The sequence below is a fragment of the Astatotilapia calliptera genome, chromosome 20 (genome assembly GCF_900246225.1).
Source record: "Astatotilapia calliptera chromosome 20, fAstCal1.2, whole genome shotgun sequence".
NCBI lineage: Eukaryota > Metazoa > Chordata > Actinopteri > Cichliformes > Cichlidae > Astatotilapia > Astatotilapia calliptera.
In genome coordinates this window covers 6,198,380-6,222,794 of record NC_039321.1, presented here as the reverse complement: position 1 = coordinate 6,222,794, position 24,415 = coordinate 6,198,380, and the positions used below count along the sequence as shown (strand labels likewise).

Genomic DNA, 24,415 nt, shown 5'->3' with positions numbered 1-24,415 from the left:
TGTCTGGAGGTTAATTGATATCACAGAATGAAACAGTTTTTGAGTTGCTTTTAAATCAGAATGTGTCATTAGATCCTGTCTGACCTATTATTTAGTTTGAGCACTTTTGTGTTAAATGATTCCAACGATGCAGTTAACAGACTTGGAAACTCTGCAGACAGACTGAGTCTTTATCGTGTTGTATTTCGCTGCAAACAGTTATTAAGAATACTGCAAAAAAATATATAAAAGACTAGATAATGTGAAGTGGCTTTAAAAGCAGCCACGAGTCCCTGCAAAGTAGTTTTGCTGGATCTTTCTCAGGCTTTGTCTAGAAATCCATGAGACAGAAACACTGTTGTTAATTTTTGTATGCATGAAGGAGATGTAACTTAAAGCGCATTACGTACTTGACTAAACACAAGCTATTCATGCAGATAAATGCCTTGCTTTCATCCACCCTCAACTTTAATATTTAATAGTCTAATATAATCAAATAAAAACTGGAAGCTCAAAAAAGACACGGACAACTTGAGGACAGATTGTGAACACAACAAATGGCACAATGTGCTCAGATGGACCCGGAGCCAGATTAATATGATAGGATCGCAAATATGACACCATATCCTGCCATCTGGCTGTTCATTTGGGCAAAAATGATCACAATAATTATGGCAATTAATCAAAAATGTTTTCACAACCAACATTCTGTTAACTAAAAACACAGAGAACTTTGGAATGCACAATCGCTAATAAACACACACACACTCACGCGCACAAGTCGCACAGCTTTCGAGCATGTTTAGTTTGAGTTATGGGACATTTTTATGTAATGACACAAATGTGGGAGTTAGTAAAAGTCTGTTCCTGCATGTTGCATGGATGCTAATCATGGTATTTACTGAGCCACATCAGATTGCAATGTCTAACTCCAGGAGCCCCTTCTCAACATGAAGTCACTGCTCCTTTTGATGCCTACTAGAAGCTTCTGCTCTGAGATGCATCAGTCGGCCGGCTGCCTAATTGGAAGTGAGCGGTGGGAGAGCATTGCAATCTGCACTCCAGCACCCAAGTCATCGCTTTGAACGTGCCACAGCCGCCACATTATATGATGCTGCCTGGTGTTGCGTCTCACCAAAGGGTCCCCTGTCAGCACCAGAGGAGACAATTATACATATAATGTTTCCTTCCTGTCTCATAGGATTTTTTAAACACTGACGGCACAAAGCCAGGTGCTGTATGCGCATATGATAACAACTGGAATTTTGAATGTGTCAGGCAGCCTGAATTTTGGAAATAGTTTTCAGTCTCTTCAATATTACCAGTTCTAATGCACTGCTAATAAGCATTGATCCGAATCTGTTTAACACAGCTTTCCACTGGTCTCTGGTTCAGTATGAGCTGTACTCATACTGTGTATCTAAATGCATTTAAGAATAATCCAAAAACATATAAATCTCTAATGCTGACCTTTCTATTTTTCACATATGTCGTATTTTGTAGCACAGCATCGATACATTTTCTTAAGTAAATTATGTGAACGGTTCTTCCTCCACTAAAACGACTGAATTTCATTAAAACGAGGGGGCAGATTTTTAAAAATCCATAACATTTACTTGGCTAGCTGTAATTAAGAAGAGCTGGAAAAAAAGCGAGTTAATGCTTTAAATTACTGGCTGCTGAATAAACCGTAATGAGGTATTTTGTGTATCTAGCAGCACAACCAGAATCCGCAGTCTCTCGCTAACAGGTATATATAAAAAATTCAAGAACATGTATAAGCTTACAACTGAAGAGGCTTAAAAGCCTCTGCGTATATTTGCCAGATTATGGATGATCTTTTCTGCCCTAACTGATAAAGTTCCAGTTGGTGGAGCAGAAGCGGGGCTGCTTCAGCTCCAGTGTGTTTTCCACTAGCGGGAGGGGAGCAGCCTCGCGCCGCTCTGTCACTTGGTTTCTGAAGAGCCCGTGACACGGCTCTCCAGGAGCAACATGATGAGGTCTGATGGTTCCTTTCTGCAGAATAGCAGTTTACCCCTCATTCACCCTTATCAGAGAGTGAACCCATCATCTTACAGTACGCCACTCAAACCGCTTCGCATATTGGAGCTGACCAGTCGAGCAAACAGGGCGGTACTAATAAAAGACCATCTTGCTTCGGTTCAAATTTCCCTGATTGAATGTCAGTCAGGAATGTTTGCGTGGCAGCGGGGAGGAAAGTGGGCCATCGTTTAAAGGACCACTGCCTTGAACACATAAGGCCTTTGTTCGAGTTTTATGAGATACTGAGTGAAAGGTATGATGGCCTGCAGTCACCTAACGTGCTGTTTGTTTTTCATGCTCACTAGCCTGACTAAATAAAGAGGGTTTCAATTCCAATTCAATCATTTTCTGATGTTTTAGGAGCATTTTGTTATTTTGCATCTGAGTGGCGACATCCCGGATGCAATTATCCTTATTATTGAATTGAACTTTTATTTCCTTGTGATCGTGTTATTTCATAATATAATACTAGAGCATCAAAAACCAGTGGCAAGTCTTTTTGGACACTGTTCCATTTAGTTTTCCCTCGAGAGCAGTAGATGCATATACAGCGCATACAGTCCCCGCATCATAAACTTTGCATGAACCCTAAACACTGGCCCTCCCAAACAGCAACAGCCCTCCATCAAGGTCAGGCCTTGATGAATCTGATAGTGCAGCTGGAAGAGACTGTGTGTATTCTATTAAAACAATCTGCATTTCACTAACTCCTCCCGCCCGCTCTGTCCCTGTATAGATCTTTCATTAGATTCTGGATGGGCTCCAGCCAAAGCTTTTCTTGTACAAGCAGTTTTATGCCATTTTCAGCAAAGGGAGGCATTTTTTTACATTCCAAGTTCATTAATAGTAGATTGCCACTTTTTCCCTTCATTAAATACAATGAGGCTACAGAGTGAATTTGCAGCTGAAGCATGGTACTGTCAGTTTCTAGTGGGACCAAAGGCTGCTTCATGGCAAGCATAAAGGGAGAGAAGCAAGGCAGCCAAACCTGGAGCTCCGTGGGACAAGACAAGCAGCAGTAAGAGAGGCAGAAATGCTTCAAAACAGCCCGCTCCCTCCTATTCAGATTCATTTTAATGGCAAATTTGTTGTCAAGTGTCCTCCACAAAATGATTAGGGCCCGCTGTTTTCTGAAAAGTGCAAACTTCTGGATTTGCCTGGTGCGCATTGTCACTTTGACAGCCCATTCGGAGAACAATGGCTGCCCAAATAGTGAAATGTGTTGGCACCCAATAGTTGAAAGTTTCCCCTCAAAACAGGCTTTCTGCTGTTTGTGGGTATTCTGCTGTGTTGATATCTAGATGTTGATTAGAATGAAAAAAGAAGCCAGTGAATTGGGCTCCCCAGAGCAGGCACATCAACCATTGTAAGAGATTGACAGTCACTCCATTGAGCCAATTATTTCTGTTCATAAGACCTGTTTCTATAAAAACTGGTTAAAGACTACAGTCATTGTGAGAGTGTCTGAATTAAGCTACTGGTAGAATTTACAGAAAACCAACAGCATTTTAATAGCTGGACTAAGGGTGCTTTTACTGCACGAAATAATTACAGACATAATATTGTTTCCATTAACTGTTAGACTTTTCCGAATGAAAGCATAAATGGCAAATTCATCCACAATGAAGGAAACATAATAAAGCCAGGCGCAGCGCCCTATACGTGCGCGAAATACGTTCATTGATAAAACACTCCAAACATATCAAAGCTGTTCAAATATTGCCACTGGAAAAGTCGGTGCAACAAAAATATTTTCTCTGCGCTATATCCTCATTTAGCCTACGAGTCAGCGGCATGACATTTCTAAGGTGTTCGGCTATAATGGAGGAGGAGTAGGTGCCGACTGCAAGACGAGTGCAGAGCCTTTTTATTCATTGCATGGGAGAAAGTGGTTAATTTATTGAAAAGAAGGTAGGCGGACGAAGCAGCGGCACGGAACTGATACCCTGCGTGGCTGTAGGTTGTGCACCGAGGGGGGAGGAGAAAGGAGTGGGAAAAGGGGGAGAAAAAAAAGGAGGTTGAGGGAGGCGGAGACCAGAGCGACAGAGGAACGGTTAATGGAAATGAGTGACAGGCTTTCAGAATGATTTACAACGGGTGGCGCTGCGGCAGAGCCAGCGCTTGATGGATGATCCTGAAAGACGGAGACGAACCATAAATCATGTCTTTGAATCATTGACAGAGATAAAGGAGGGGGAGAAAAAGCAATGGCATTGACGTTCATTCTTCCAATAATGTACATTGACGAGTTACACTACGGAGCCTTAATTAAAAAGTGAACACGGGTCTTCTCCCTCTCTCAGCTCCCCCTCACCCAGCCTCCCCCCGGCTATGCTCCTCTACCCCTCTTTTCTCTATTGCGATATCAATGGTAATTAAAGATGCAGCATCCCCGGCCCCCGTCCCATAGCCACTTCCTCCAGCTTCCCACAGCAGCCAGATTAGATAAGTGCTCTGCTAAAAGATAATGTCACCCCTCAACAAATATCAATATGTGTCTGGCCCATTTGTTTCTACATCTGTAAACACACACTGAGATGAGGGGGATGTGGGGGAGAAAGAGGGTTCTTATCCGGCGCCCCCACCAAACAGCCGTGTTTCTTAAAAGACAAAAATGGACAAAAGCTAACCACCAGTAATTGCATACACTGCTACTGTGTCGGTTTTAGCGTATAAAAGTCTTATTACCCAAAAACACTGAATCCATCTTCCCAGCATCCCACTCTTAAACATTGTGTAGCTCTGTCTTGAGTGCAGATGGCACTTTGATAAGCAGGAGGAGCCCTGTAAGAGCAGAGAGCCTGAATGAGTGGCATTCCACATCAGCTGAGCTCCCTTAAAGTGCACACAATAGAGCAATGAGGTGAAAGTAATCCTAAACATCTGTCTTATGTGTTCTACACGCACTGGCTGTTTGTTCAAGTTCTAGGAAAGACATTAGCGAGGGGGGCAGAGAGAGAGCGAGAGACGGAGAGAGAGGAGGATATATCAATTCATGCACTAGTTCTCCAAAGGGATTAAGCCGGGCCCCTGTTGTCTGTCCTCTCGCTGCTCTGGCAAACAAAATGGAGAAGACTGCCCCACTAATGCAAATACCCTCTTTCGTGACATACTGTAGCGAGCATGTGCCTGCTACAAATTAATACTTACAACTACACCATAACGCCGCGATCGTCGTTAATTATTCAGGCTTATTATAACCCAGTTTAGGTTAGCGCATTGTAAAGCTGCTAATAATCACGAGTGTTTCTGAGGCAGTGTGAGAAGAGACGGCGCGGCTGGCCTAGTCCGCTGTCCCCAGATCAGGGGGCAGCCGGTCAGCCCAGTGCATATAGGGATATTCAGCAGCAAACACTGAAAGACACACAAAGCTGTCACTCTCTCCCTCTCTATCCCCGTCCTGCTGTGAGAAGACATTTTGGCAAGCCAAAATGGAAATGAATACACAATGGTCATCTAACATTGAAAAGCTGTGGCAATAATATTGGTCCAGCAGAAAAGGGTGCCCTGCCCAGTGCGCTCGAGTGCGCGTGTTCATGTATATGCGCACATTTATGAATGATTCATGCAGCGGCTCAACACAAAAGCTCGCGCTCCGGCTTCGCACGATTTGAGAATCATTTTCATTTGAAGGCTTGAGATTGTTCATATCATGTTTGATCGCATCCCTGCATCAAAACACAGTTTGATGGACAAGAGAAATAATTACTTGTCATTCACGTGTCGGGGGTTTCTCTTCTCTCCTCTTTTGTTGCTGTTAAACATGTTCCTCTGTTAAACACTTTTTCCTCCACCAAACTCCAAAACAGTCTGACTCAACTTTCAAGTTGCGCTCCGAAATGGAAATGAAACAATTTCATTACATTTACAAAAGAAGAAAATAAATCTCCACTTTTCTGAAAACTGACTGTTCGGCTGAATGAATCAAATGGATTGAGCATAATGAACTTCTTGGAGTCTGTGTCATTAATGGCCGATAGCTCTCTTTGATCTTAAACGGTCTTAAAAGATGATCCATACTGTAATGAAGCCAGCTCTGCTGCTGGCCTGCTGCCTAAAATGGGACATAATCAAAGTCGCAGGGGATAAGCTGGGGCTACTGTTACCACATAACATCCCTCCTCGTCCCCATTGTATGTTTTTTTAAAGACTGAGATCTGTTTGTCATTACACTGTAAATTCTGAATAGTAAATATTCAAATTCATTGCATGTGTTTCAAGGCCGGCAGCTGGGACTAGAGAGCAGCAGGAAGGCTTATAACCTACTGGGCTTTTGGAAAAGCAGCATGCACTGTCCAAGGCCCAGCCTCCTCCTGACTCTTCTGCCTGGACCACCCTGCTCGCTGCGTTACACTACATGACAGGACGATGCTGCTCAGTCCTTGGACCCATCGCATTGTTTTTCTTGGACCATAGTGAAAGCAAATAGCAGCTAAAGGGCCCCGGCGCTCGCAGTAAAAACCAAAAACCCATGCAGTCATTCATCAAAGCCCAGACAACTCGCTGCTCCCCCACCAACTACCAACCCCCCCAAGGCACGACCATCTCCCCCCACTCTGGGTTTTAACTAGGACTCCAAATAATTCCAGAAATGACAAATGATACTTATATCTCTGGCCTGTGCCGAATCAATAAGCATGCAGAACAACTATCCATCTTGAGAGGTATCGACATACGCGGCTCGACATTGGCTGAGAAGCGCTTGGTGGCTTTATCCGGGATTGGAATGGGAGGGACGGAGGAAAGCGGCACGCTCATTTTTAAATTACAATAAACCACCCACCACTGTTAACAATCAAAAATCTATTAGAGGAAGCGCAGCATCTCTTCGAAAATCACCAAGAAGGAGGATACGTCCTAACGGTGACCGTTTGTGAAAATATGCATGACCTTGTGAACTGGGACGAGGGTTATTCTGACAGGCACACCTGCACATGTTTACATGGCGCTTGTGTGCTGGGTATGAGCTGATGGGTGGCGATACGGCCCCTTTCTGGTCCCCCGGCTGGATCGGAGCAGCTGACAGATAGCACTTCAGAGCAGCTTTAGCTGCAGCTCCCCTTGAGGGGCTGTGATTGATGACTCGCACTGCCACCTAGATCCATTTTCTCCTCCAATCTGACTCCTCACAGGTAAAGTGGAGGCCTGCTTCTCTCTCACTCAGTCTCCCTCTCCTTCTCTCTCGAGATGAGTGGGCTCATTTTCGCAAAGGAGTTTACCAACAGAGCGATTAGAAAACATCTACTTTGAAGAAATTAAAAACAGAATTGTACAGAGGAAATAATTTGAGCTAAATGCCTCGCAAAGTCATTTTGATCCTGCACATTAGAGATCAGAAAAGTTAAGGGGGAAAAAAGAAAAACTATGAGATGTTTGCAGGCATAATGTCATTAGCAGGGGAAATGTTAAGACCCAGGACCCCTGCAGGTCTGAAGGCATTTAAGAACAGTTAGCTTAGCCATCTGGTAGACAATTACACAGGAACAAACACACCGCCTCAGCAAATAAAGCTTGGCTCATCAATCACAAGAATGGCCAGAACTTGGCCTGTTATTCCCTCTGATTTAATAACCCGGTGAACTGCAGTGCTATCCAGCACCAGTCTTCAAGTCAACTGAACAACATTTCAACATGAACCAACAGCAGTAGGTCGTGAAAAAGCTTCAATTGGAAGTGCGAGCAACCTCGCAGAGGTGGCAAATTATTAATTTCATTTTAAATTTGCAATTAAAAATGTAGAAATATTTCAGAGCTTGGAATGTAAGGAAACTAAAAAAAAAATGAAATTGTGTCTCATTTCTAATTTGCACCGGGCTCTGAATATAAACGGGAGTGAAAAAGAAGTGCAAGGTTAAAAGTAAAAACATTTAAAACTGTCGCTGTTTCCAGTTTGAAGTAGTTTACTTAATTAACATTTGCCCCATGCTTTTAATTGCAATCACGCTCCCCCGTGGGACCTGCATGTGGATTGTGTGGTAATTGCAGTTGTTGATATGAGATGGTGACACAATGTCAAGTCTATTTCTGAAAATTACCGAACAAAAAGGAGGATGATGCACAGCCACTAAATAAACCTCTAAATTCACTAACGAGGGGATTTTATCAACTTGAGACACAACGGTGAGGAACTACTGACCCAGAAGAAGGATTCAAAAACAGACGAGCGCTGTGCTGGTCTGTGCTCCACTGTGGTGAATGAAAGAGATCCCCAAGCATAAAAAGGCTAAGAATGCGCCTGAATTTCACCTGGATGCGGGTCAGTCTTTGTCAGTTTCACCAGGGTGTTTTCTGAGCCAAGAACATATTCATCTGTGTTTCTGGGTTGTGGCCTAGACGGCCTGTGTGGGAGAAAAGAAGTAGGCCACCGCTGCGGTCTCCGATTCTCCTCAGTACACGCGTCACCTGCCAGCTCATGTGGCCCAGCTGAGATGTGAACAGGTCTGGCAAGAACCAAATGTTTTCATTTACCTCAGGGGCATCTACACTCTTCTTTAGCAGGCGGTGGCAGGCTAACATGTCAAGATATTGGCCCGGGACTCAGGGCCTCTGGGAGGGGTCATGCACTCAGAGCTTGGGTTCAGAAAACATCAAAATATTACCCTCCGCAAGGCGGAAGGCAGTCCAGACCTCTGCATTGAATAAAGCTGCAGCTTTAAAGGTAAAGATTACAAAATAGCATCGATATCAGAGGTGTTTTTCAATGGAGTTTATCTTTATCTACACAAAGACAGACCAAAGGCAGCTTTGAATCGTTTTGTTTTATAGCAGATACAAACACCTCGAAACCTGAAAATGTACTTCATTACACCTCTACACTCAGATTTGATATGTGTTCACGTTGTTTGATGGATCCACATTCTACTGGGCAGCAGGGGGTGGCGGTGCTTCTCAGGCTAACCTCAACACGTCTATTTCTAGCTGAGGACTTGCTGACAGCACATTTAACTTTGTGATCTGCACATGAGAGACAGCTAACAGTTGCTGACAGCTGAAACACACCAAGAACCATTTCCCTATACAATACCTTATTGACACTTTTCATGTGATGAGGACTTCAACTAACTTTCAGAACAAAAAAAAAAAAACCCAAGAATGGTGGGTGCAAAAATATCATAAAGGAGAGGTTGATTTCTGGGCAGCTTATGGAAACCAGTAGCTCCTTTGGGGAGGGATGGGGGCAGCGGCTGTCTATAGAAGCCTGATTTATGATCTGCTCAGTTTTGCATGTGTGTTCACAGGTTTCTGGGAGTTACACTCAATTAGAGCAGCAGGGGTTGGGAGTATGTTTTTCAGAGGATAAGTTAAAGCTTGACACGTTTATTTCTGCCAGTGCAGCTGAAGAGCTGGTGACAGCCTTATCAAAAGTCGTTTTCTTTGATCACCCAGCTCAAAATGTGGGAAATAGTAACCGTCCCTGACAAGTGAAGAGAAAAATCCAAAGGAACACAAAATGTTTATAAAGCACAATCTTAAATACCAGTCAACAGAACCTGAAGGAGGAAGAAAATAACTGTATGGTGAAGATGAAAATGTCATCACTTAGCAGGACAACAAGAAGCTGACAAATGCAGTGCTAATCAAATTTGTAAATTCAAATTAGCTTAAATATAATTCTTGCAAAGTGGGAGCACGAAGCTGCATCAAACCAAAGACTGAAGAGTGACTTAATGGATTCAGCAGGACAAAATCCCCAATTACAAGTTAAATGCCATGTCCCTTCACAATTTATATAAAACCAGTAAATCTTATTTTTGAGACTTTTAATGACTGAGCCAGCCAGTGAAACAGGGGAACAAAGTAGCTGTGCAAAGGAGTTACTCATATCCCTGTTGAAAAACTCCTCCGTTTAATGATTCACCGCTAAGGAGAGTCCACACACTTCCAGAAGAATTCAAATCCCTTTTCCCACAGCCTCTTTCAGTCCGTATGATAAATGACACCCGTCATTCCGCCGTTGCCAAACAGCACAGAGGGGAATTGTACTGATATATGATTCACAAGAACAGGAAATAAACTCTGCCTTTCTCTGTAGCTCTCCCTCTTGCCAAGTAGGACGGACCTGGACAGTGTCAAGGATCTCATGGTGGAGGCAGTGGGAAGGCTGACGGCACTGAAACCCAAAAAGGGAATAGACAGTGGGTTTCCAAAATGAACTCTCCCCTCTCTCAAAAACGCTGGAGCTTCTGATGACTGATGAAAGGCACATGAGCCACGGCATTGAAATAACAGCGGCATCTATGGGAACCAGCTTCCATATATGTGTACATATATAGAAATTAAACAGAGGGCACATTAAAGTCTGCAATTACCAAAGAGGGGAAAAATATAGACTGAGCAACCTCCTTCTGCCCCCAATTACAATACAGCAAGTGAGGCTAATTACTGCGCCTTGATTATTTCAGATTTCTGAGTGAGCGAGGATGACAACGGCTTAGAGAGATGGGGTGCAAGTTCAGATAAGGCTGCTGTACATGTATATATAAATATAAGATACATCATATAGATAGATTACTTTAAAACTAAAAACATTAGGCTAATTAAATACTTTCCACTGCCTGTTCCGGTAATAGCGAATGAAGCTGTTACACCAAGTTGGTGTTCTTCTGTCAGAGACAGAAGGAGAGGCACATCCTGCTGCTGTGCGGCTGCTCGCCTTCAGGCTAGTCCCTTCAGGCCAGCGCTCAGCAGTAGGCCTCCCACTTGGGCTCAGAGCGCAGGGATGTGCCCAGGGCCAGGACCAGCAGCACTCAATCACCCAGACAGCGACATCCTTTCGCCATCACCATCAGAGAGGCCCCATTGGGGTGGGTTGAGGGGGGGGGGGGGGCTGGGGTTGGGGGAGATATTTATGGGCAGAGCGTTCACACATACACACCCATGCAGCTGCGATTCCGCTGATATACTGTCGGCTGGACTGCGGGACGGAGCCATATAGTTCATCTCCTCCTCATTTTTAGCCCCTAACCAGACCCCTGTAAGTGCTCCTCTGAGCTTTACAGGTTAGGCCTGATGCACGAAGCAGACAACGGCCGCTACACTCTATGTAAATCAAGCCCTCCAATGTGCAACCGGAGTTAGAAGCCAGTTATCGGATCTCATTATAAGGCATTGCTTTGTTTTGAAAATGTGAACCAAATGACCGAAATAAGTTGCAGCAGGGAGGCAAAGCTATGCCCAAGCTGCAGGATTTTGGAACTATTTGTTACTGAAGACACTTTTGAGTGAAGCCCTATATGATGAGCAGCATATGTTTACCTAGGAGGTGCATTTTAATGCCTCTTTACCTTTGATTTCAGAGCAGAATAATTACAGAGGAAGCCATGTAAAACCCTGTGGCAGATTAGGGAAGTGAGTTGGAAATGGGTTCAAATTGTCGTTCCGAAGTAAAGAGGCTACTTTGCACCACAAGGGGTTCCTTTCCTCAGGCAGGCCAGGGGATTAAAAGAAGCCATAAAAGGTCTCTGTAATGGCATCAGTAATGTCTTGCTGCCATTAAAAACGGTGAGAAAAACATCTGCTTTGCATTTTTCACTCCCCTGCTACTCATTTGTCTTTCAAACTATCTGAGAGAGTGCCTCGGTTTCACCGTGCTCATATTTCTTCAGAATAAGGTTATTTTACTGACTTCATCCGACGAGTGTTTGCCTTAAATCAGGGCTCTATTTTCAAATGCCAAAACAACGGCAAACTGGCAGAGGTCACATGTTGTGAAAGATTGTGTTTTCTATACCATAAATTTGCAATCTGGCATCCCCAGATTGTGTCAATTTGATCGCAAACAGCAAGATTTTTAGCGCTGTAATGTTTGCTTTGTCTTCAACTTCAACCAAAAGACACATTTCAACACCGTCTTTATTCACACCCACATAATAGATCACATAATAGGAGCCAGATTATAGTAAACACCTTGATTGCTTTACGGCTAGCCCCTAACCATTAGCGATGCACTGTATCCTCCTTCACTGGGCTTCTGGGAAGCCTGGGCCCTGCAGTAATCTTTTCTCTGCTAACCCTTTAATAAACCATAGCCTGCTTCATTAGCTTCCCCTCACAGAGTGATTGATCGGTGCCAGTCACAGAAACCCCATCCCTGCTCTGCCTACCTCTCCCCAACCAACTAAATAAGGCACTTTTTTCAGTCAGCTACCACCCATCACACTATTAAAGGAGAGTATTCAGCGTGAGCCAAAGAGGGAGTGGCATCAGCCGCGGATGGCAATGCAACAGTGTTCCTTTTGTTCAAAGGCTGGGTCAAAATCAATTTATGGGATGCACTATACTGGGCTCAGTATATTAGATTCTTATGGGTTCAGGTTCTGTCTCCACACGTGAAACGAAAAAAGGAAGAAGGAAGAAAAGAGATTCGGTGAATTTTCAACAATGAGCTGTTCACATTACACTGACAAAATACATTAAGAATGCAGCCTGATGGAGGGGGAAAAAATTAAATGGGATTAAAGGTGCAGTTTATAGACAGAATGACTCATTATTTTGTCTATTGCTTAACAAGTCTCACATTATTTAATTACATTCAGTGTGATTCTATTTCACTCACTTCAAGAAGTCATTTTTAGGATAAATATAGAGACGGAACACTGAAAATCACATCTATCAGACAAGTTTGAACAAAATTTGATCACGTCCTTAAATTACACATTAGATCACATATTATATCACTTGAGAAGGAAATCAGTAAAGTGAGCCCTTAATGGCAACATAAGAAACTGCACTTGAATACTAATTCAAAGCAAATTGTCCATCTGATAAAACGCACCACACACCACATGCTTATCCAGATAGCCACTGAGCAAGATCCATTTGCAAGAAGACAAACAATGCAACATTTATTGAGTTAGGATACAACTAAAGTAAATGTAAAACCCAACCAGAGGGAAGAAAAAACATGTAAGTGTATGATAAGAGCGGATAATAGAGCATTACTGTTATAATGACATATCATTTCCCTGCCCCCCCATTAGGAGCTGGACTCTGTTTTTTTCTTTTTGCTTTAGTAATACAGACAATGTATGTGCTTTGTGATCCCTCACCGCTCTACAGTGGAGGGATAGAGAGATACCGAGGTGCTAGATGCTGCTCAGCTGCAGTGATAAAGTCAGTAATATCACTATCTCGCCCTCCTCTCTCAAGAATTGCTATAAACCTATTTCGAAAATTGCACCCATATATTCAGCGAAGACAGTGAGCTCATCCCGGTGACAGTGCAAACTTTTAGGCTGAATTATGCCCGTGTCATTCAGAGGGGTTTATCAACGAGGGTCAATAACTCAGAGACCCAAATCTGAGATAGGCCAGCCCAGTGCCTCTTCCCCTAAACTACAGGCAGCTGGTGTGCTGCCACGGAACAGCCTGCTGCTATTGCTCAGGACACAAGATGGTGCCCAGTCGCACTACTACAGCACTTGAAGCTCTACAACTCCAGCACAAACAGACACGGGAACACAATGTGAAATACGGGGAGTCATTACAGCTGAGACAAAAAAAACTGTAACAGACTAAGGCTGCACGACGGTGAATCTATTTGTTAAACTGCTTTGGTTAAGTGATCAATTATTCAAAATTCAAATAGCATTAGAGTAACAGCTGAAAATCACAGCAGGGGGATTTTTTTTAAATGTTTTGCTTAACGAATCTATTAATATAATTATAGTTTATTTCTGATCATCAAATAATCAACTAATTGCAAAAAAAAATGTTTTTTTTCCAACTAATTCCAAGTAGAGTTAATAAGGTCTGTAATTTATTTAAATAAACAACAAACATATTGACTTTTTACATCCAATTTTCACATCTATATATAATTATTCACTAAGCGTAGCCTACACTCAGATAATGTTTAACTGGATTAACCAATTAAAGTATTTTGGTGAAGTTTTGGAAGATGTGACACATACTTACATATATATGAGTTAATGAGCTGCTATTGTAGCTGGCAGCAGCAAAATAAAAAAAGCACCGAACAGACTCGTGTGCAGACAATCAACGATCACACCAGGCTCACATGAAGTGTATGGATGTGTAATGTCACTTGACAGTTGACACATAAAAAAAATTTAACTAACTCTGTTGCCTTTAGGCAAGAGAAAAAGAAATCAAGATCTTGGTAAATAAAATTTAAAAATTTTAACAGGTTCTGAGGCCTTTTTAAGGGAAATGAATAAATTGTTTCATAACCTGCAGACACCCTAATTCATAATGCACCGAATGTGTAAGGAAAATAAATCCAGGACTTGTTTTCTTGTTACAAACAGTCTGTGCAGTATGTGCCTTTCTTTTGATTTTCACAAGAAATGCAGATGTCGGTCATGAGACATGAGAAGCGTTTAACTTTGCTCTTTCTTAAATGACCTTAACAACCACAATGACTCAACGCTGACAAACACTGAAGATGCAGACAAACGTTTCTGCTTTTCTAAAGGAAATCTCGTGGCACATTTGCTCCAAACCTCGGCTTTATCACTACTATACTAAAACAGAAATACACAACGCCATTTTGCACCATCCTAGGCTCAAAACACATTTCACCCTGACACTTATCTGCAATTAGCCATGTTAGATGTTTGTCATGTGCAAACACTTAGCAGAATTTGACATTCATTTGATTCTAATGGGCTTTTCAGTAGGGGTTTCTGCCTGTAGGATGTTGCAGTGCAAAAGCCTGAATGTTTGCAAAAAAAACATTTGTCACTTGAGGACAGAGTAAATTGGTAACATTTATTGTTAAAACAGACACTTTATATTTTCCTCAGTAGGATAGACTGGATTGCAGTGTTCTTTTAAATTGAGAGCTTTTCAGTAGGACTTTTTACCCCTGCTTTGTCTGTAGTCTGAAGGGTGATATCACCTGCAGCTGTTTACAATTAGCTGAATTGTGTCCCTTTGCAGCGCTTAAGTTTTACTCACCCTCTTTAAAAGCTGTATTTTCCAGATGGCCTAACATTAAGTTCCTTTATAGATATATATATATATATGTGTGTGTAATCCTGGAGCAACTTGACCTGCACAGCCTAGAGTAAGAATTTTATTAATGTAAAGAAATGTGGAAAAAGTTAACCCATTTAAAACAGTTTAATTGGCTCTGACCGCTCAAACACTCTAACAAAAGCGCAGCCTCCGCAGCCACACAAAGTGTATTAACTTTCTGAAAAGGCATTATATAAATGCACAGGTGACACCACGTCAACCAAAATATAGCCTGCACTCATGGTGAAAGAGGCACCGGCTGCAATACACAAACTACTTTGCTGCACCAGTCAGCATTAAAAGTGTGTTTGGGTCAGAGTGATACATGCCCACACTCTCTCTGCGTAGAGTTGAAGCTGCACCATAAAAGAAACCGAGGTCTATCAGACACCCACAGCCACAAGCTATTTTGCATCTTGCAGACCTCAGATGACAGACCGTTGCATGAGTTTCCACACGCTTACTGTAGAGAGGGATAATTCTGTTATCATATGTGGCCCAGATTTGAAGCCAAACAATACGGATGAAGTTCTGAGCGCTCTAAATTCACTAGTGAAAACCATCAAGTGCCATCTTTGAGAGTGAGCTGTCGCGGTGACGACACGAGACAAAACGGCAAGTCTTCAGATTCAATTTTGTAATAATAATTCTTTTTTTTCTTTTTTTTAAATGTCTGAAAACAGCTTTTCGTGATTAATAATTTATTACGGTCGACTTCCTGTGTTTGGTACAAATCTCAGATTTGTTATTAGGAGCTAGAATCTCACCTCGTATTTCAAGCAAAAAACAGTGCTGTTTTTCTAATACCTGTTAATGTGCTTTGCTGTTAAATACAGGGAAACACAAACACAGCATTCTGGGTGTAAGTATAAACTCCATGAATGGTGTGTGGGATGCTTGCGAACTGCATATACACACTGCTGCATACGCCTGTAGGGCAGGAGTGCATTCCAGTGTGTGGAGCGCTCTTTATCCAGCCAGAGGTGGAGATGATCCTCTCTCACAGTGGGACCTTTCCTTTGTGTACATGTGTGTTTAGGGTTGTCTCGGCAACTGAAAGCCCGCTCCTTCATTGGGCAAGGCCTCCCCACCCTGAGCACTGTTGTGCATAGCGGAGGGCAGGATCCTGCTAGTGGAGCTAATAGTCTACCTGAGGTTTAGTTAAGTAGGCGCATGTGTGTGTTGAGTATATATGGCATCATCAAAGCATGCCAATAATTACAGAGTTGGGTTATTACTGTACGCGACTGTTATTTTCATTAACATTCATTTCCTGTCTCCGGTAAGAGTAAATACCCACCCACCAGCTTAATCACAGGTTTATTTCAAACCAGTGCAGTTATCTCCATGATATCATCCAGCACTCATAACTTAGGAGTGAATGAAATGTTCATTTTATGAGAAACAGACCTATGGAAAAGACAGGTAAATACAGCTTACAGTGAAATTGGAGTAATTGAGCCTAACTACGAGCTAGATTTATAACAAAATGGATTATCGTACTGATGCACACTAAAGTTTTAAGGAATCGTATTACAATAACATTAACAACCCTGGGACTTCCTTTTTTTTGATATGGCATGATACTAATAACATGGAACTGGCCATGTCCAAATGGGAGCATGTTTGCAGGTCTTTGCAGATTTACGTCGCATTAAAATGCAGGCAACCTTGGCAGGAAATAAGAGATGGGAAAAAAGCCAGCCTTTCATCATTTTCCCCAAATCAGAGGAGGAAATGAATATGGATGCCCTCAGGCGTGAGGGGAAGGAAATTCAGGGGCTGATGAGGTCCCTAAAGGATGCGTCTGGACAGTACCGGAACTTTTCAGCTGGGTCGCTGCCAGGGTGTGAGGGCTGCCATGAAGCATGTAAGAAACACATGCAAACACAACTGTAACACATGCAAAAACCCAGGAACAACTCAAAGAAAGAAAGCATACATACAAAAAGGTTGCTCGCTCAGAGGCTGATGAGTTAAAGACCCTTGCAACATCTCTCTCTTAGCGAGCTAAATTTCAATGAGTAGAAATCCGACTGATACAAAGAGTGTTTTTTAAAGACACAAAGATGTCAATAAGCTCCAACTAAAACAGTCCCGTGTGGCACCTCAGGTTAATTCTCATATTTCAGCGGGACAATCTGAAAGTAGCTGTGTAAACACTACAAAGTCACCCTCAGTCACAAGTCTCAGAATGAAGAGATACATTTCGTTATCACACTCTGTAAATAGTCATATAGCACCAACGAGTGCTATTCGCCTCGCTGTGCCATGTGAGGATGTGGCAGGCGAGGCTTTAGAAAAATAGAAGTGTTTAGACACACTGAGGCAGCAGCCGAAGATCAGTCTCAGCCTCAGTGAGGCTGGAGAGTCAGGACGCCCCCTGGAAGTTGGGTAAAACTGATCCGCCACATCAACAGCTAATTCACTGAGGGAGACGGGAATTCCTGGTTAGGGATTAGAACAGATTTCAAGGCGGTAAAGTACATGCAGCATGTAAAAGGACTGAGCTAAACTACATTTCATAAGATGAAATTACAAAATAAGATATGGATGAAGTGTAATGTAACAACTTTTCATAATGATGAGGTTACTTATGGGATGTTTAATGCCATTTAAGCATGCAAGGTCATTTGCGCCATCTTCCTGTTGCTAACAGCTAGAAGTACTTACTTAACTACTTTCCAGTTTTCTTTTATTGTTATATCCATTTTCCGTCGCTGCTTGTTTAGGTTTAGGAAATATTCATGGCGTGAGATAAAATGGGCCCTGTCTGCACTCTGTGTGGTCACAATGGCAGTTAGGCAAGAACGAGATTACGGTGCGCTGACGTAAGAGCCAAACGTACATGAAAGAAGACGAGTGATTAACAAACTTCGAAAGGACTTGCGTAGGTTTTTGGCTCACATGGACAGATGGTGTCACATCCAGGAGGCGAGGGAATATGTGGACGGAGTTTGCAGAAAGCAAGGGAGTATGAGAGGCGAGGCTATGCAGAAAGGAGGTGCAGAAGGCTCAAAACAACTTCTTCAAAGAAGTTTTGAAGCAGATGTCTCTTTTCACTGCTTTCGCCTCCACTACAGCACCATCTACACACACACACTGATTAGACAGCAACAAGGGCAGGGTGATGTTGACCCCACTCAAACCGCAAGCCAGTGCTGTACCAAAGATTATAGATTACTCGAAGATCTCGCACATATGGAAAATACCGGCTGGCTTTCTTCGGTGACTGTTACGGGCATGTCGAAATTAAAGTGGGAGGAAAAGTTATGTGAAATTAAAAAATGCTTGAAACATATATTTCTGTCACTTCAATAGACCGAGGAAGACTGCATCAGGTCTGAAAAACCCAAACCTATGAAAACAAGCAGAAGTCACAATACTACTGCTTTTCTGAAAAGTTTGGAGAATTTCCCAAGATTTTAACCACGTAAGCATCAGCCGGACGGCCCAGCTTAAACAATTAACCTGCGTATTTGGGTTTTTTTAATCAATGTTTAAAATTAATCAGTCCCGTCTCAATATTTCACAGAGAGTGCATCATTTTCATGTTTGAGAAGACTACAAAAAAATCTCATGGGAGCTTACTGTGTATTTTTAGTATTTAAACAACAGTCGATGACATTCTTAAATAGATATAAACCTAAAAATGTAATTTTTTAATCTGGATCTCCACACATGTAATGCTGAGCCTTCGTTTAACATCTCAATCTGTGCAGTTACAACGTTAACTAATGTTAGCTCTTTAGCTATAGTGCAGATGGGGAGCTGTCAAAAGGATCACTTAGATGACAACTGATATCTTCAGCTTTAATTAGTTAATTAATCAGACATGGCTTACTTAGTGTGCCATTAGTACCATGAGCAACTGCAACTACAAAGCGGTCACCTTTAAATACTTTTGGACAGAATCAGGGTAATATAACTATTTTAAGTCAGCGTGGTTTGTACAATACAGAAGATTTTTTGTAGTTACTCATAGTTTAAGCAAATAAATATTCACTAGTAGGTGACCAAATCTTGTCTTATTTATTTTTTAATATTTCTTTGATATCAAAATAATATTATATTAATGTTAGTATTTCATCTATTGGATTGCTTTTCACTCTCATCCAGGTCAGGTTTCCACACAATCAAACTCTCTATAATACTGATGATGGAGCAGGTTTCCAGATTCATCACTGACCAGCTGCTGTACCGCTGTGTCCTGTGCAGGTCACTCTGTATTAAAGTCAGGGCCTTTGGCTAAAGCAATGATCTGTGTGTGACCTCTGTTACATTTTAGGGATGAGTGAGTGGGCCCCAGGCGACAGTTACCAGGGATACAGTACGCAGCACAGAGAGGACATGTCAGTCACCAACACAGGGAGCTGCAAGGACAGGTAGGTATTCAGATTGAATAGGAGCTGGGTATAACAAGAAGTAGTTTTGACACAAGGACAAATGACCACACAGACGGAGTAAAGCCGTGCAAATGGAAATATTCGACAAGATTCATATATGCCAGTTTAATAAGCAGGTTTAAAATTGACAGCTGGGTAGTCTTAGGTGTCAAGAATAAAAGTTTGGAGCTCTGGAAGCAATCCAACAAATGCTTCGAGCTCTTTTAGACTTTCTACGAGCACAAGGAGTACAAAGCGACAGGCGTGAAGACACACAGTGAGAGGCGACTACACCGGACAAAATGTCTTTAAGGTTCCCAACAGACTCTGTTTCACCAGACCGAATAGCTTTGCTGACTGCCACAGCACTGACCTCCCACTGACACAGAGAAAATGACCACTTTCTACAACTTTAAAATGGCCTGGGGGTGGGTGGGGAGGGGGGGGGGGGGGGGTGGCATGAGAGTACTGAAAATACAACAGACAATTGCTGACTCAATGTTTGTCAGGATATGGGAAGGAGGAAAACGTGTCCTTGACACCTTAAGCGGTTTTGGATTGAACACAACTTATTTTGACAGTTAGTTCTATATCATTGACTTTTTTGACGTCACACGTGATGTCCACTTGTGACGATGGCCAGGTGCGGCCAGGTTTCCTGCGCTGTGCACGTGTTATCATTATCAACCTAATGATAAACAGCAGTAACACAGCACCATTATTTTCTACACTCCCCGAGGTGCAATGCAGGCCTATTAGATCCTTAAGCTGATCTGTCTGCACACACGCACATGCACGACCTCACACACTAAAAGCCATAAAATATGACTGTAACATATCATACTATTATAGTTTGCTTTTAGAGGCCTCCCTGTCACTCTGTTAATCTAAAGAATGCTGTTCTGGTTTACAAGTAACAGCTGAAAATCAGGCAGAGAAACACGGTGCCGTCCTGATGGACAGGAAGACTTATGGCTGGCCTGGCTAGCAACCTCTTGAATGTCTGGGCTGAGATATATGATGAACAGGCAAACGTGGGAGGACATGGAGTCCCTGGAATTCTTGCAGAGGGGGCGAGCGTGATGAATCTGCATCTGCTCCTAACAGTACGGCGAATGTAGACATACTGTAGTTATCATCAGTGAGGTCATAAGTGGTGAGGTTATGTGTTTGGTGGAAATGCGTAACCTTGAAAACATGAAAAAGAAGGAAATGCACGTCACCGGCGGCCGTGGGTTTTATTGAAGCTAAACCCATATGCCCACAGAGTTTCTAGGAGGCAGTCGCCAGCTGGACGTAGTATACTGAAAGCCAGACTTCTGCCGTTGCTCAATCAGTTGTGGGCTTAGCATCATGAAATCTGGGTGACGATGACATCACCCCGCACCCGCATGAACCGTTTGTGTGACGTGTCAGTGCAGTTCCTCTTTGTTTGCTCTCAGTCAAGACACAGTTGGACCATAATTAGACATGCTGCTTCCTGTACAAAGACTTCCCTGTGTAATATTAATCATGTGAGGATAAAGTTGTAAATCCATCCTCTGCGGAAATTCCCCCTCTTTCATCTACTCTCAAAATGGAGAAAAGGCTTCTTTTCTCTTATGGGAACAGAACGTCGGTTTAATCAGATGTCAGCAATTTGAGAAGCTGTGCAGGCCTCGAAATCTGAAAATGATAAGGATTTTAATGTAGCTTTTTTTTTTTTATTCATCCAAGGCTGTCAAAGAAAGCAAACAAACAAAACCCTAGAAGGGTACTTAGAGAGCACAGACCGATACCAAAGCCAGTGCCTAGTCTCCCAGTTTAAAAGAAAGTGATGCGGATCCAACCCAAAATGTAATAGGCTGTTTCTTCTCCCATAATCCACCTCTCCCCCAGGTTTCATCGAATTCGGGCGGGTAGTTTTTGCGTAAAGCAGCTGACAGAAAGACAAACAGACAGCGCTAAAAATCAAATCACACTAACTTGAGAATCTGCCTCAATCTGAATCTGCCCCGGTGACCTGATCCTCACTGTTTTATGATACTGTAGAAAAATATTATGAGTAGATTTTATGTGGTATTTAGTGAAATTAGTTCATCTTCATGGAATATCACAGCATATAAAATGCTGCAGAATAATATTTTTGGTTCCCTAGCATTCATTTTCTTCTCTAAATTATACCATTCGTCATGCACTCATTACAAAGACAGTCAATTTTGAACCAATTCCAATTGCCTTTAATTTCTAACAGAAATAATACAAGATGCACATTTTTCATCTGCCTGACATCCATTGACTTTATTATTGTATGAAAATGCCAGACTGTGGCTGAATAAACACAAAGAAAAGTCAACATTATTCACATTTATAGATGAAGTATATTGGTTGGTGTTGCACTCTCTGCAAAATCTATCACAATCAAAGTCAAATGAAGTAAAAACTATTTTTAATCCTCGTGCGAAATTCTAATACTTGTTTATGTAGTGCTTGAAAACTTGTTTATTTCAGGCACACACACACAAACGCTTGAGATTAACTTAAAGGCAGACTGCAGGTAGCAATAAGAAATCATTGCTGGTAAGTGCACACAGACCAAGCCATAGGCTACAACACTGACATGTTGTGTGCTTCTCCTTAATCAAGTTGTAAGTACAACAGAATTATTCAACATTCATCATGGATACCTAAGCTGTCACTGCTGTTTAATGAGTATCAATTAAGCTGTTTCAACAGACTAGCTCAGCACATACTGTAGACACAAACAGGCAGGCACAGCCCTAAGGAGAAGGTTCTTAACACGATGCCGTGCAAGTCTCAGGCACCGTTTAGGTACAGCAGTAAAGCTAAAACAAAGAAAATGTTTGGTATTTTTACCAAGCAATGTCTCTTAGTTTTATGGCAAACAGGTAAACAGTATCTGCTTCCAAGGTTTTTTTTTTAAACACTTGTGTTTTTCTGATTTTTTCCACTTTTGGAGTCTCCCATGATGATGACGGTGATGCTTTCAAGAAGGAAATTCTTTCTTAGCGCTCTGTAAAGATCTACAGGATGCTTAGGTTGTGGCTAATATTACTCAGTCGACAAAAATAGACAAATTTTATGTATGTGGAGAAAAATGAAGCACTTTACTGATTGATTTTTATTTGACAATATTTTTGGGGACCGTTTTAATAACGCAAAATAGAAATATCACCATAATAATAAAAAAAAAACACACGAAATATTAGTTACACAGTAAAGTGGAAACTTTACTGTCATTCTTTATTCACGACCACGTTTAGGTTTCAGCCAATCTGCACCTCAAAGTGTCACGGGGCCGAATGGTAATGTGTTTAATAGAGTGCATGATCCACTGGACCCCCCGCCACGAAGAAAAAACAAACTCTTTATTCCTGTCACTTTACATTCAGTTTGACATTAAAACGTGTCTACTGCTAACAAAAATTGTCAAATGAGCCTTTCAGCATTTGAAAGCTGTGCTAATTAGCAAGCTGAAGTTTCTACTCCCCTAAATCAGTGTTTCTAGTGCGAGAAGAGTTTGTTAGATAACGTCACTGAAAGCACTAAGAACACAGAATCATGAGAGTGCTGTCTGGTTTCTAATTCAGTGGGACTAATATGAGTTATTATTTCACCACTTTACATTATGTGTTTAATTTATAATTTAAGCTTTCTGTATCTGTAACAAGTAATACGTAAGATGACTATTAAAATCATTTGATTAAATCTTGTTAAACCGTCTGATAGTCTAACCAGTGTGTGGTTACTCAAATATAAAACAGTTTGACTGCAGCAGATTTTTTGGGATGTTTTGATAGTTTATAAAATCCACAAAAATTCAAATTATATTATTCCATCTTAACTGTGGCCAGGTCTTTTATTGCTTTTTGGGCATTCGATCCCTGCGGTCATGCCACTGAAACACATCGGTATAAATTAGACAATTTAAAGTGTTTAAATGCAGTTAATTATAGAATGAAGATTACAAAATACCTCCAAATGACATTTCAGCTTGTTTTCCACAACCGAGTCTATATAATGTGTATTAAAACGAAAAAGATCAGAAACACAGGAATCATTTTGCATTCCAATACGATGGAATACAAAATAGGCTAATTAACTGATTCATTTGAAAGTTTACCAAAGACATTTAAAACAAGGCAAGAAAATTTCTCATTACAAATCTTGATTGGCAATAATAAGAAGTGTGAGTTAATTCTATTTTTCTTTGTCTGCCTAACTGTAACCGAATAGTACAAAATGCGAAAGCCTCTGCATGACCCCCGAAGAGAGACGGACGATCACAGGCCACCAAGGTCAACAGAGCCGGCAGAACATTGACTTGATTCATCAAATTAGCTCCTATGTAATTGTGCTGCATGACGACTCATAAAACACGTAGGCTATAAAGCTGTCAGGAAGCCATCAGCCTCGTGGTAAATGAAGTTACACAAGGTGCAAGGTTCACAACTTCATGCAGTGCTAGAGTAAAGTGTCCAGCAGCAATTCCTCTGGTCATAACCTCAAAGGCTGTGGCACAGGTGTGGATTTCAGTCGGGGGGAGGCACAAAAGATGCATCCTCCTTAATATTTAGAAGAAATGCGTTTGCACAGACTTTTACTTTGAAAACAAAACAAAGATATATATGTGCCACATGTTTTCATCGTGCAGAGATTTTTAACATGAGCAGAAATTTTGCTCATGAATAGATAATCATGAAATATGAATAGGTGCCACATGCACGTTAAAACTATTTGATTCCCCCAACAAAATACACCAAAAAGGCAAGAAGAGTGAATCAGGCCTGTATTTGGAGTGTCTTAGGATTCAGGATTATTTAAACGATGACAAATATTTGCAATTTATTTGGTATAGTTGTTAAAATATGTATTTTGTTTATATAAATAAAGAAAAATTCCCTTTACATGAATGCAGAAAATGGAAAATTTTGTACATAAAGATTTGCTGGAATGCATGAAACGGACTGTTTGAAATTTCCTGTGGCAGGACCACCAGGACCTTGACTAATGTGTCCCATCCAGAG

General features: G+C 41.7%; 1 protein-coding gene across 2 annotated transcripts in view; it reads right to left on the bottom strand.

Annotated features, from left to right (window-relative positions):
* The window catches only part of tshz2 (teashirt zinc finger homeobox 2), a 39,504-nt gene that overhangs the window by 7,976 nt on the left and 7,113 nt on the right, over positions 1-24,415 (bottom strand). The window contains exon 1 of one of the 2 annotated variants that reach the window (XM_026155116.1): positions 13,935-14,095. The exons of the other annotated variant lie outside the window; for it this stretch is intronic. Within the exon in view, the coding sequence (XP_026010901.1) occupies position 13,935 (1 nt within the window). The 5' untranslated portion in view covers positions 13,936-14,095. Of the gene's footprint in view, positions 1-13,934; positions 14,096-24,415 lie in introns of those variants that run through there. 2 annotated transcript variants of the gene reach the window in all.